The sequence below is a fragment of the Giraffa tippelskirchi genome, chromosome 4, assembly GCF_054371585.1.
Source record: "Giraffa tippelskirchi isolate mGirTip1 chromosome 4, T2T-mGirTip1v1.2.pri, whole genome shotgun sequence".
Lineage (NCBI taxonomy): Eukaryota > Metazoa > Chordata > Mammalia > Artiodactyla > Giraffidae > Giraffa > Giraffa tippelskirchi.
In genome coordinates, this window is record NC_137278.1 from 131,070,526 (window position 1) to 131,084,767 (window position 14,242).

The window sequence follows — 14,242 nt, forward strand, 5'->3', positions numbered from 1 at the left end:
CATTACAAATAAGCTAAAATGATTAACAACTGAGGCTTCCCTGGTGGTCCAGTGGTCAATACTCTGCACTCCCAATGCGGGGGGCCCAGGTTCAATCCCTGGTTAGGGAACTAGATCCCACATGCTGAAACTAAAGATCCCATATGTGGCAACTAAGACCCAGTGCAGCCAAATAAACTGAAAAAAAAAAAAGGATCAAAAATAGCTTAAGGACTTCCCTGGTGGTCCAGTGGTTAAGAATCCGCCTGCAAATGCAGGAGACATGGGTTCGATTGCTGGTCCAGAAAGATCCCACGTGGGATTCCACATCCCACTCACCGTAACTACTGAAACCTACACACTCTAGAGCCCACATGCAGCCAAATAAATAAATTAATTAAAAAAAACAGACCAAACTTACACAGTACTATCTATGTATATGACAGCTTCACATACATTATTTACTTAATTCTCAGAAAATCCAATGCCAAACTATTATTGCCAATGTTTTACAGATGAAGGCAACCGGCATGGAAAGGTTAAATCATCTGCCCAAGATCAAATAGTGAGTAAACAGCACTGTCAATGATGGTAGATCAAAACTAATTTAAAAATACCATATTATACATGGGTCAAATACTGAACCCAAAGATACAGCTGCTCTCCGAAATCAGTGACAATCTATTCATACTGGATATAAATGAGAATGGTATAAAACTACATGTTAAACATTTATATATATATCTAATCAAATAATCAAAGGATGTACCCCAAAGTTCTATAAACTGGTTGGTCAAATGTTTAACCAAACTGTGATGCATGCTGATGAAATATTTAGGACTTACCCTCAGGAAGAGACCCTGATGTAGCTGCTGTTTCATGCCAAGAGCTTTCAGTTCCATGAGTTACTGGCATAGCATCAGTATTTCCCGGAGGTATTTCTTGCCATACTTTGGCATTAGGATTTAAACCAGTTCCTTTAGATGTCACCTGCTAAATAATCATAGGATTCATTTGTAAATTTTATAAGTTAGTGCATTAAAATTGCAAATTTAGATTAAATAAACAATATTTTAAAGTTTCTGGCTCAACTTGAACTATAAACCTTTTAAGCAGATGAACTTGAAATGCTTATATATAAAATTTAGTTACCTATACAATAAAAACATCTCCATAAAATATTATTAACATAGATATACTGCTTTATCCCAACCGACTTGCAAATATTATAGTTAAAACTATGCACATTATCTTGGCCATTGCATTATCAAGAGCAATTTTTCAGAGTAAATTTTTATTGCCATCTGACTTGTGACAGAGACCTTCAAGTCTGAATGATTCTATAAGTGGAAACTTTTTTCCAAGTCAAAACCAGCATTCTGCCTTACATTAGAATGTACTGTTCCACCTGTCCTTAAAGTGTATATTCTTAATGTTTAAAACAATTATTTAACATATTACCATCTAAAGTGATCATTTGCATACATCACCTAATCTTTCTCTCTCTCACACGCACACACACAAAGCAGAAATGGATCATGGGGCGAGGGGTGAGAGAAAAGAGAATTCAAGAGGTGGAAGGAGAGGAAGCAGGATGCACAAGTACATTTTTCTCATCGCATTCAATTAAACAACAGGGCTGATCTTTCTCAAGTACACTAATGATCCTCCATCGAGTTCACTCCTTTTCCAGAAAGTTACTTTTGTCTTCTCAACTGTAGGCCCCTCTCCTGGATGGCAAGTACCAGAAGGTACAGCAAGGAAGCTTTATGACCTGCAGATACCGGGGATTTGATTTTCATAAAAAAATAATTGGCACACACTGAGTCATTTATCAGGACATTGTCATAAATTCTGTCTACTTAGAGTTCTTACAACTGACCTTGACTCATGGGGTTTAGGGAGAGGAGGGAAAACAGCCTTTAAGTATCACCAACATCAAAATACAACCAACCAAAGAAGAACTCTGGATAGGAAGAATTGAAGAGCCTCAGAGAGAGCTGCTGAGAAGACTCAGCTTCTGACAGGCCTAACTGTACTTCCTGTAATTATGTACCATGAAATTCCCCTGTACCCTTGAATCTAATAAACTGATTTTTCACTTTGAGTGAGTTTCCATAGTTTGCAACTAATATGGCTAACATAACTTGAAAGTATGAACCAATGAAACATCGTTTAATTATACTCCACGGCTTGCAAGTATCTTTGGATTCCTTTCACGTATCAACTGAAATCCAACCTGGAAAAAAGGAGAATGCCCAGACACAATGCCCTTTTCCATGTCAAGGTTCATTTGTATCTTGGAAACAGGGCTAGGCCTTGAAATGGTGGTGTTAGTGGACATTATTTTACCATTGACACTGTTTGGAACTTTATATAACAACTGGCTTTTAGTCAATTTTATTATTATTTTAAAATTCTCTATAGACAATACACCCCCTTCCTGCCTTCACCAGGATAGTAGCCTCTCCCCACTTGGCCTTTGGAGCAGAGGGGATTGAATGTGATTTGGGAATTTTAAGTATAGCTTAATTTCTGACCAATGGCAGAAAAGAACTGTGAAGAGTTTGTGACAGTCTAGCCTTTCTGCCATGGTAACAACATTTAATTTCGCGTTAAGCATTTTGACAGAAGAAAATTTGTTAATACATACTTACCCTCCCTCCTTTTACTCAATTCTGAAAATACCAATTATGTCCCTACCCTCCAAAATGGCAAATAATAAAGCCTATGGTTCTCAGAAAAATCAAACTTCTAAATCTTGATAAATACAATAAAAGAGTAAAAAATTCATTTCATGAATAAAACCTGTACATGAAAAATATACAGTAGAGAATCCATGTATCTACTAGAAATACCCATAACTAATGTTCAAGCTGGTTTTAGAAAAGGCAGAGGAACCAGAGATCAAATTGCCAACATCAGCTGGATCATCAAAAAAGCAAGAGAGTTCCAGAAAAACATCTATTTCTGCTTTATTGACTATGCCAAAGCCTTTGACTGTGTGGATCACAATAAACTGTGGAAAATTCTGAAAGAGATGGGAATACCAGACCACCTGACCTGCCTCTTGGGAAACCTGTATGCAGGTCAGGAAGCAACAGTTAGAACTGGACATGGAACAACAGACTGGTTCCAAATAGGAAAAGGAGTACGTCAAGGCTGCATATTGTCACCCTGCTTATTTAACTTTTATGCAGAGCACATCATGAGAAACGCTGGGCTGGAATAAACACAAGCTGGAATCAAGATTGCCAGGAGAAATATCAGTAACCTTAGATATGCAGATGACACCACCCTTATGGCAGAAAGTGAAGAAGAACTAAAGAGCCTCTTGATGAAAGTGAAACAGGAGAGTGAAAAAGTTGGCTTAAAGCTCAACATTCAGAAAACTAAGATCATGGAATCCGGTCCCATCACTTCATGGGAAATAGATGGGGAAACAGTGGAAACAGTGTCCGACTTTATTCTTTTGGGCTCCCAAATCACTGCAGATGGTGACTGCAGCCATGAAATTAAAAGACGCTTACTCCTTGGAAGGAAAGTTATGACCAACCTAGATAGCATATTAAAAAGCAGAGACATTACTTTGTCAACAAAGGTCCATATAGTCAAGGCTATGGTGTTTCCAGTAGTCATGTATGGATGTGAGAGTTGGACTGTGAAGAAAGCTGAGTGCCGAAGAGTTGATGCTTTTGAACTGTGGTGTTGGAGCAGACTCTTGTGAGTCTCTTGGACTGCAAGGAGATCCAACCAGTCCATCCTAAAGGAGATCAGTCCTGGGTGATCATTGGAAGGACTAATGTTGAAGCTGAAACTCCAATACTTTGGCCACCTCATGCGAAGGGTTGACTCATTGGAAAAGACCCTAATGCTGGGAAGGATTGGGGGCAAGAGGAGAAGGGGACGACAGAGGGTGAGATGGCTGGATGGCATCACTGACTCGATGGACATGAGTTTGGGTAAACTCCGGGAGTTGGTGATGGACAGGGAGACCTGGCGTACTGCAATTCATGGGATCACCAAGAGTCGGACACAACTGAGTGACTGAACTGAATAGAATGGTTGTGGCTTTAGTAAAGCAAAATAGGTAACAGCTATAAATAACTGCATGCAAAAGTTGAGACTCTAGAATCACATATTCAAAACCCAGCTCTAACATTAACAATTGCGTGATTGTGGGGAAATTTCTTAACTCAATTTTCTCAACTATAAATTGAGGTAAGAATTCCTTAGAGACTTCCCTGGTGGTCCAATGGTTAAGAATCCACCATGCAAAGCAGGGAACAGGGGTTTGATCCCTGATGGAGGAACTAGGATCCCACATGCCGTGGGGCAACTAAGCCTTGGGCCACAACTTGAGAGCCCACAAGCCGCAACTGGAGAGTCTGAGTGCTGCAGTGAAAGATCTTGCGCAGCAGAGCTAAGACCCAATGCAGCCAAACAAACAAAGAGGTCCAAGGTGGTATGCTTAAAAAAAAAAAAAAAGAATTCCTTATTTTAAGAACTAAATATTAACAATGAAAAGCAACTGATATGTATAAATACTCCATATTCTTTTTAACAAAGCATGCTGATTTTGAATAAAAGTAATCTGGCTGTCTCACCCTCAAAAGAATACTATGCAAACACTAATGCATTAATCAAAATAAGTGCGAGGTATGTTCAAAGTTAAATGTAAACTATTATGTCATAGAAAATTAGCTTTAAAAGCAAACACAAATCACAAGGAGACTGGCTGACTACAGAATAATACAAAACTGCAACAACAACAAGAAAAAACTGAAAATAAAGACTAGGAAAATAAAATTCTAAAAAAACCTCACAAATGCACACCAATAGGAAAATAAAGTACCACTTTATGCTTACTAGATTAGCAAAGCACTTAAAAATAATTCCTACCTTGGCATAAAATTTCCAAACTCATTATTTTACTGAAGACTATAAAATGGTGCAACTTAGCTTCCCACATTCACGTATTATTTATAAGAGCCAAGAAATGGAAATAACTCAAAAGAGAAAAACAGGAAATTAAAACATACTCACTAGATAAAGTGAGTTACACAACCACTCAAAGTTATAAAGAGGGAATCCCCTGGCAGTCTAGTGGTTAGGACTTGACACGTTTTGTTCACTGTCAGGGCCCAGGTTCAATCCCTGGTCAGGGAACTGACATCCCCCAAGCCATGTGGAGTGGTGGAAAAAAAAAAAAAAAAACCCCACAGAGTTTCCCTGGTGGTTCAGTGGTAAAGAATCTGCCTGCCAAGGCAGGAGACACAGGTTCGACCCCTGATCTGGGAAGATCCCAAGCTGAGGAGCAACTAAGCCTGAGCGCCACGACTACTGAGCCCATGCTCTCAAGCACTGGAGCTGTAACTACTGAGCCCACAAGCCCTGAAGCCAGTGCTCTGCAACAAGACAAGCACTGCAATGCAAAGCCGGGACACTGCAACTAGAGACTAGCTCCCTCTTACCACAGCTAAAGTCTGTACAGCAATGAAAACTCAAGAACAGCCAAAAATAAATAAAATAAATAAAAAATAATAAATAAATAAAACAAGAAACACCTCAACAAAGCTGCAAAGATACACTACCACATTTATTAAATCTAAAGGGGGGTATTAATACATCACAAAAAGTGCTATTAAACCAAGACACGTCAAATATTATATTGATGAACTGCGAAAAATATCAAAATGGCCAAGTGATTTCACACAATGGAATAGAAAAAACATCACCACCACAATAACAAAGGCAAACATGTTAAGCAGTTCTCTGGGCTAGGTGCTATACTGAACACATCTAGAACTCACTGACTTCTTAAGACAATCCATAAGTACTAATATTTCCCTCTTACGTGTTATCCTATTATATGAGAAATAACATATCCAACTAAAGATATACAGAGTATGGAGTCTGTATTAACCTACAATGATTAAAACTCACAGATTATTACAATTGTAAAAAATCACATAAACATGTGGACATGGGCTAGGAGGAAACATGATCTGCTACAATAACTAGATCAGGGGTATTTTTCCTCTATAAAGCATTTCATTAATAAATCACTCATGGGACTTCTCTGGTGATTAAGGCTCTGCACTCCTAGTGCAGGGGCCTGAGTTCAATCCCTGGTCGGGGAGCTAGATTCTACATGACACAACTAAAGACCCCACATGCTGCAATGAGGATCAAAGATCCCAAGTGTCTCAACTAAGACCTGGAGCAAATAAATAATAAATTTTTTTAAAAAAATCAAAGCATTCATTAAAATGTTGCCTTGTTGATGTTTGACAGAAAACAACAAAATTCTGTAAAGCAATTATCCTTCTAAAAAATAAACTTTTTAGAAAATGTTGCCTTAAGTCTAAGTCATAAAAAATTTGAAACTTAAAAAGGTTTATTACATCCATTAAGGATTTTTCAAATCAGAACATCAGTGCCAGCAGGGAATTCCCTGCTAGTACATTATCATCAAAGATGATTTTCTGCCCTTTGTGCCTGCATACATGTAATATATACTCAATGTTTATTTAAATTTCTATAAATTTTGACCAGTTATCTTTGATCATCATTCTTTTTTTGCATTTCAGATGTTTCTTCTGGATCATTTTCCTTCTTCCCCAAGAACATCATTCAGAGCTTTTGTTTTTTTAGTAAACTCTCCAGTTGTGGTTTCTCAAAAAATACCTTTATTTCTATCCTCTACTTTTGCTGTATACAGAAATCTCTCTAGGCACATAATTCCTCTTCAGCACATTAAAGACCAGGGATCAAACCCAGGGCCCCAGTATTAGGAGCATGGAGTCTTAGCCGCCCCACTGCCTTCTGTTTTGTACTACTGCTGATCAGAATTCAGTCACTAGTCTAGCTGTCATTCCTAATCTCTCTTTCAACTTTGGTGCTTAACCCTTGTCAATGGTGTTTTGCAGTCATAAGCCCAAGTGTGGAATTCTGTATTATTCTACTTGGAGTTCACTGAACTCTTTCAAATCTGATGCACCTTTCATCAATTCTGTAAAATGTTCACTCATTTACCTCTTCAAATTTGCTCTCCACCAACTTCTCTATTACTTCCTCTGGAATGCCAATAGAATATTCTATACCTTCTAATCTTGTATTCCACCTCTCTTTGTATCAATCTCTCTTTCTTATTTTCCACATCTTTGTCTTCCTGAGAAGTTATATTCTGAGCAATTTGAGATCTTTCTTCCAGTTCATCAATTCTCTCTTCAGCTGTTTCTAAGATGCATTCAACTTGTACAGTAAGTCTCTAAGTTCTTTCTACATTTTCATTTCAGAAGTTCCTTTTGGTTCCTTCCTCAAATCTATCTGATCAATGTTTTGTATTTTGATCATCCTTTCAGTGTGTGTGTGTACTCAGTTGTTCAATTGTGTCCAGTTCTTTGCAATCCCATGGACTGTAGCTATCTCCTCTGTCCATGGAATTTTCCAGGCAAGAATAATGGAGTGGGTGGCCATTTTCTCCTCCAATCCTTTCAGTACCTTCCTTCTTTTTTTGGCCATACCGCCACAACCAGATTGAACCCGGGGCTGTTCCAGTGAAAGCTCAGAGTCCTAATCACTGGACCACCAGGGAATTTCTAGTAGCTTCCTTCTTTTAAACATTCTAATTATATAGCCTGTATCTGATAATTCCAGTATGTGCAATATCCAAAATCAAAGGGTTTGAGTTTCTGCTGAGATCTGTTTTTTCAAAATGCTAAACCATGTTCCTTAAAACTTAACATGTTTTATGATTTTGTTCTGCACACTCGTTTTCCTTGAAACTTTATTTGTGGGAATTTTAAAGGTTGTTTAAAATGTGCTCTTCAGGAGAGGATTTGTTTTCTTTCTATTGGATGACTACACAGTAACACTATCAATCTGGTATCACTTAAAATTTTTCTTTAAAATCTATCTATCTGGCTGTGCTGGGTCTTAGTTGCACCAAGTGGAAGCTAGTCACCTGACCAGGGATCAAACCCAGGGCCCCTGTATTGGGATTATGGAGTCTTAGCCACTGGACCATGGGGGGAGTTCCCATGACTTCAAGTTTTCACTATGGGTTTTTGGAGAACAAGTAGTGGGAATTTCAGCCCGACCTTGCATCAAAGAGGATTTGTGGTTAATATAAGACCCCTCTTTACACCAACCCAGAGCCAAGACTAAAGCTGACCAGTTTTCTTTTTCTCTGATAAAGCTTTTTTCCCCTTAGTGTGCTGTGTGCTTCAGGGAAAGATCCTGTGTGGCGCAGGTAGGACTCAACGCAGCCAAACAAACTGGAAATGGCAACCCACTCCAGTATTCTTGCCTGGAGAATTCCACAGACGAGCCTGGTGGGCTACAGTCCACGGGGTTGCAGAGTCAGACACAACTGAGCACACATGTCAGCATAACAACCATGCCTGCAGGCTTGGGGTAGAGAGGGTCAGATATAATTAAGTTGGAAGTTTCAGGGCTTCCCAGGTGGCGCTAGTGGTAAAGAATCCATTTGCCAATGCAGGAGACTCAAGAGACTTGGGTTCATTCCCTAGTCCAGGAAGATCCCACATGCCAAGGGGCAACTAAACCCATGCCCCACAACTACTGAGCCCATGCTGTAGAGCCTCCGAGCCACAACTGCCAAAGCCACTGTGATGAGAAGCCCTCGCACCATAATGAATAACAGGCCCCATTCACCGCAACTAGAGAAAGCCTGTGTATTCACCGCAACTAGAGAAAGCCTGTGTACAGCAACAAAGACCCAGAACAGCCAAAAATAAATAAATCTAAAAAAAGAGAGAGAGAGAAGAAAGTACTCATATCGGAACTTTAAAAGTTAAATTGAAGAGGAATTCCAACAATTAAAAGGCAACTATGGCATAACAGATAAAAATTAACTCTACTCTGCTGCCTAGTAATTATGCAGTCACAGATTTCAGCTTCCTTGTTCTAAAAAATGTAATGGCTGCTCTACCAAAACTCCTTATAGTTTTTACAAACCTTGGACATCTAACTTTGTCTTGGTCATTATTTCTCTTTCCCTCTTGTTATTTGTACATACTTCTAATTTGTTACCACTGTAATAGTTGATTAAGTGTTCTTTACAAGGCAGTGGACTCAATCAAAAAATGTAGAAGCTGGGTCATCCTCTACTATTTCAGCTATTAAAATAAACCAGGCTGAGAGTAGACCCTCAACTGTCTATTTGAATGGAATAGTAGAGGCACAGGTGCAAAAAAAGAAATTAATGTTTAGATACTGTATTTATCCTTCTGATGTGACAGAAAATCAGAGTTGATACAATCTTCCTTTTTTTCATATGCCTGTTTAAAATAGAAGGCTTTTTATTGGAGTGCTTCTTGGCTTATGATTTCAGGGCTGCCAAAGGCTTTCACAATAAACATCAAAACCAGTAACAAAATGTCAAAACTAGCAAGGGAGCAAAGCATCTTTGAAGTAGCACCAAAGATAAATAACCAAAGCAACATCTTAGCTTAGAGATGTTAACTGACAATTGTTCCATACTATAATTAGCTCAGGGAAAGGAACAATCAATTTCCTTATAGTACCACCAGCTAGCCCCAACAGGACAGGTACAAGGATAATTTTTAAAAACCTCTATGGAGGGCTTCCCTGGTGGCTCAGTGATAAAGAATCTGCCTACCAATGCAGGAGACACTGGTTGGATCCCTGATCTGGGAAGATCCCACATGTCGCAGCTACTGAAGTCTGAGTGCCCTGGAGTCTATGCTCTGCAACAACAGGAGCCACCGCAAGGAGAAGCAAATGCACCGCAAATAGAGACTAGCCCCCCACCGCTTACCGCAACTAGAGAAAAGTCCACGCAGCAACAAAGATCCAGCACAGCCATAAATAAATAAGTAAATAAATAAACAAAAACAAAAATTATATTAAAAATAACTCCATGAAACCTTCCTGACAGTTAAGACTGCATACTTTTTCCACAGCAGGCAGTATAGGTTCAATCTCTGGCCCAGAAACTAAGATCCTACATGCCCTGCAGCAAGGCCAAAACAAAGAAACAAAATCTCTAATTCCCTAGTAGTCCAGTAGCTGGAACTCGGGTGCTTCCCCTGCAAGAGGCATGGGTTCAACCCCTAGTCAGGGAACTGGGATCTCATCAGTTGAATGGTGTGGCAAAAAAACCCCAAAAACAAACAACAAAAAACACCTCTAGGTAGCAATTTTATTTATTTTTTTAGGTAGCAATTTTAGAAAGCAAGTCATCTTTACATTTGCCCCTATGCAAACATTGCGAACAGTGCATGCTTATTAGAATTCAGAATCCACTCTGGATAAATTAGACAGCAAAGTAAATAAAAGGTAGTGTCACTGTCATCGGAAAGGCTGAAAAATTAGATGTAAAGGTAATCTCACTCAAAATAATGTTGCTGAAGTGGTTTGATGAGGAAATCACTATCCATGCCACCATCAAGTTGGTAAATGCCAAAAGTCAAATCCATTACAACTTTTATTATTACCAATACCAATGTTACCTTTCCATCAGGAACTCAACCTGGCAACTATTAACTCTACTTAAAGCTGACCACTTCTACTGCCACTCCTGACTACAAAATGGAAGTTAAGAATAGAACCCTCTTAGCCCCCAACTAAAATAAATAAATTTGTTTAAAAAAAAAAAAAAAGAATAGAACCCTCATTTCCCTACACTGTATATAGACAGTAGAAGACACCTGTAGGTGTGGTCTGACTAGCAGCTCTTAGTTACATGCCTGCATCCATCTAGGTATAAGGGAATCTTGGAATTTGAGTTTTGACTAGTACGTTCACTGGAGAGGCCTAACTCATTATGTAGGCATTTCTACAAATATAGAAAGCTACTCAAGAACTGGGAGACCCCAAATATGACAAAGAGATTAAGACTTATATTTAACATACAAGATTTTAATATATTGTCCCATATATACTTATTTATAAATAAATACACAATGTTGGGGAACTATGATTTTAAAAACTTACCTTTTACTTACTGATGGGATGTACTATTTCATTGAGCATTTAATAATCACTCAAAATAATTAACTAGATCACTCAAAATAATTAACTAGATGCCTTTCAGCAATATACTACCCATAAATCTGATGTCTCCCTTGCTAATGGTGCCAAGAATAACCAAAGTGTGAGGTCTATGGCATATAGACAGCAGTACACCTGGGCATATTTATATTTTTCACCAGCCTAGTATAACAGTACACTCGAAAAGCCATTAATGTACACAAGAAGACATATATAAAAATGTATACTGCAACACTGATCCCATTAGTGAAAGACTGAAAACCACCTAAATGTCCAATCTATAGACAAATGGTTAAATACAATGCAGTATATTTCATAACACAGAATACTAAAAGCAAAAAAAAGACAGGTCTACATACACCAATGTGAAAAGTGCTTCAAGGCATATTGTTCCATGAAAAAATTCAAGTTGCAAAACAATAAGCATTTTTAATTTATATTAACAAACACATAAAATCATTGTACAGATAAGCATACTGGTATGTAAAAACAGAAAAGGTCTGGAAGGTTACTATTAACAACAGAACTGCAAACTAGTAAAAGATCTGCCAAATATGGAAGATGTACTAAAACAAGCAGGAATAATCAATTATAAAATGTGAATTTTAGAGAATCCCCTGGTGGTCCACTGGTTAGGACTGTGTGCGTCCACTGCAGGGGTGCGGGTTTGATCCCTGGTTGGGGAACTAAGATCCTGCATGCCACACATCACAGTTAAAAAAAAAAATCTGCAACACCTATGTAAAGCAATCTGTCAATATTGATGTGAAAAACTTTTAAAACCTTCACCATATGAGCTACCACAGTAAATGTTAGTCTAAGAGCTTTACACACAAGAATGTTCTTTATAGAATTACTCAACATAAAATTTGGAAACTGACAATATCCATCAAAAAAACAAGTTGATGTGTCTTTTTATAACAAATAATCTTTAAAATGACACAATAACGAATCCAACAAGTCAGTCTAACAAGAACAAAGACTTATTTTTCCATTTAAATTCTAGATAACCACCTTTGAACCATCTTTTGACTAAGGTTTAACAAAGAACTCCATAAAAATCCTTCTCTCTCCCACAGAACTAGAAATAAGCCCGTGAGGCTACACAGTTATATAAAACATCTATTAAAGGATGTAAATTGTCTAAGTGCATGCTGCAACTATCTGCCAACATACACATATGTAGCACGTAAGCACACACATACAAACCACCAGAAAAATATTCAAATTGTCAGTTTGTAAAACTAACAGATCAACACCTCTATTTCTAAGCAATACATGTCATTGAATAAGCCAAAGGCAGTCTTCATCACTGACCCATTTATGCTAGTTCCTATCTGGGGAAAGATACAAATAAAAGGAAAAAAGGAAAAAAGGGAAACATCAATTTCTTGGCAAAATGATACCCTCCGGTCAGAAGAGAGCAGTTTTAAGGTAACAGAACCAAGAGTTAGGAAAAAGTCACCCTAAATATGGCAAAACCATATCTGTGGTCATACACAGATTTGACCACATATGTTTGGTCAAAACATAGATTTGTTTTACTTACCTATTTACTATCAGAAACAGAAATCCCATGCCACTTAACCCTACAAATGCTGAAAAACAAATAAAGTAAATAGAATGATTGAACTTATTTGCCTCATGGCAGATCATCTAGGTTTAATTTGTACATCTCCAATATTGAGAGGACCACAAAACTTCAAGTACATTAAAAAAAGAGAATTCCAGCAGTTAGGAGTCTGTGCTTCCACAGCTAGGTGGATGGGTTCAATTGCTAGTCGGGGAACTAAGATCCTACAAGCTGCACAGGTGACCAAAAAAAAAAAAAAGACAGAACAAACATCTGTCATTTCATCCAGCACAAAACTTCAGAGTCCTACCAGAATAAGCTTAGGGTATTTTATAAAAAATAAAAATGAAAACTGAGAAATTTTCACCCGTCTCAAAAGGAAAGATAGTTAGCATTTATGAAACACTGAATTCATCTTCATAACAACTACATTAATTTTATCATCTACATTTTGCAGATACGGAAAAACTTACTTTACCTAAAGGTAATCTCCCAGGGTTATATAGCTAATAAAGACAGAGCCAGAATTTGAACCTAGGCTGTCTGGAGAGTGCCACTACACTACAGTGGTTCTTAGCCATTATACCAGAGTGCCTCAGAGAAAACTTTAAGACAAATAGTTACACACTATTTAAGGAATATTGCAAATCTCCTTACCAAGTCAGTCCCTGGCCCAAAGGCTAGTTAAGAGTGGGTAACAATACAGAAGAAATGGATACAGAAAAAGAGCTACCAGATAAGAACTAGAGTAACTCAGGGCAGAAGTCAATTGAGCTCTGCAATGATTTCTATGTTAGGGCCATGGTACAACTAATTTCCAGTTAGAAAAAAAAGAAAAATAGTAGTCTGTGCAATAAAATTTACCCCTTACAACAAAGCACTTATCCTAACTTGAATTATTTGTCTGCAAACTCCACAATGGCAGTGACCTCACCTGTGGTTTACTCTTCTCTAGCACCCGGAACAGGAGATCAACAATAAAATTTATATACTGTGTGCGAGTTTCTTAAACTGTAGTGCTTATAAGAATCATCTAGGGATCTTGAGAAAAAGGAAGATTTTGATTCAGCAGTTCAGAGATAGAGCAGAGAGTTTGTATTCTAACAACTCCTGGGTAAAGAAGTTTGCTGAGGCTCACACTTTGAACAGCAAGGGAAGTGGACCACCCTAAATCATATGCCAAGTTGTCAAAAATCAGGATTCACTTATTCCACACCCAGAAGAAAACCTTAAGTTTATTCATCAATAAAGCTATAACTGCTGGTCCTCCACTATCAGAGGAAAAGATAAGTTCCCTAAATTCTCACTACTTCAGTCAGATGACAGATGATGACTGCTTTAGAAACAAACAAACAAAAAAAATTAGGCTGCTATAGATTACCAGCTTAACTTTTGGAGTCATGGATTACTCCAATATATAATCAAACAGACTACTTACAGAAAAGTTCTACTGAGATTAATGCACCTCCTTATTGTTAAAGATTAGGAACCCAATTGATAGGTATTTAGCGTTTAAATAGTCATCAAAATAAGGAAGGCAATGCCAAAGAATGTTCAAACTACCACACAATTGCACTCATCTCACATGCTAGCGAAGTAATGTTCAAAAGTCTCCAAGCAAGGCTTCAACAGTACGTGAACCAAGAA

At 37.9% G+C, this 14,242-nt stretch overlaps 1 protein-coding gene and 1 non-coding gene across 26 annotated transcripts in view; one reads left to right on the forward strand and one right to left on the reverse strand.

Annotated features, from left to right (window-relative positions):
* The window catches only part of LARP4 (La ribonucleoprotein 4), a 70,958-nt gene that overhangs the window by 42,816 nt on the left and 13,900 nt on the right, over nucleotides 1-14,242 (reverse strand). For 15 of the 25 annotated variants that reach the window (XR_014082694.1, XR_014082693.1, XR_014082690.1 and 12 more), the window contains one exon: nucleotides 825-972. Coding sequence is in view for 18 of the 25 variants with exons in the window: in XM_081592542.1 (XP_081448668.1) it covers nucleotides 825-972 (148 nt within the window). In the remaining 7 variants the exon portion in view is untranslated. The remainder of the gene's footprint in view (nucleotides 1-824; nucleotides 973-14,242) is intronic. The other 10 variants (XR_014082695.1, XR_014082692.1, XR_014082691.1 and 7 more) reach the window with 1 other exon arrangement.
* TRNAG-CCC (transfer RNA glycine (anticodon CCC)) lies at nucleotides 38-110 on the forward strand. Its single transcript has one exon. It is a non-coding gene; the product is annotated as a tRNA-Gly (tRNA).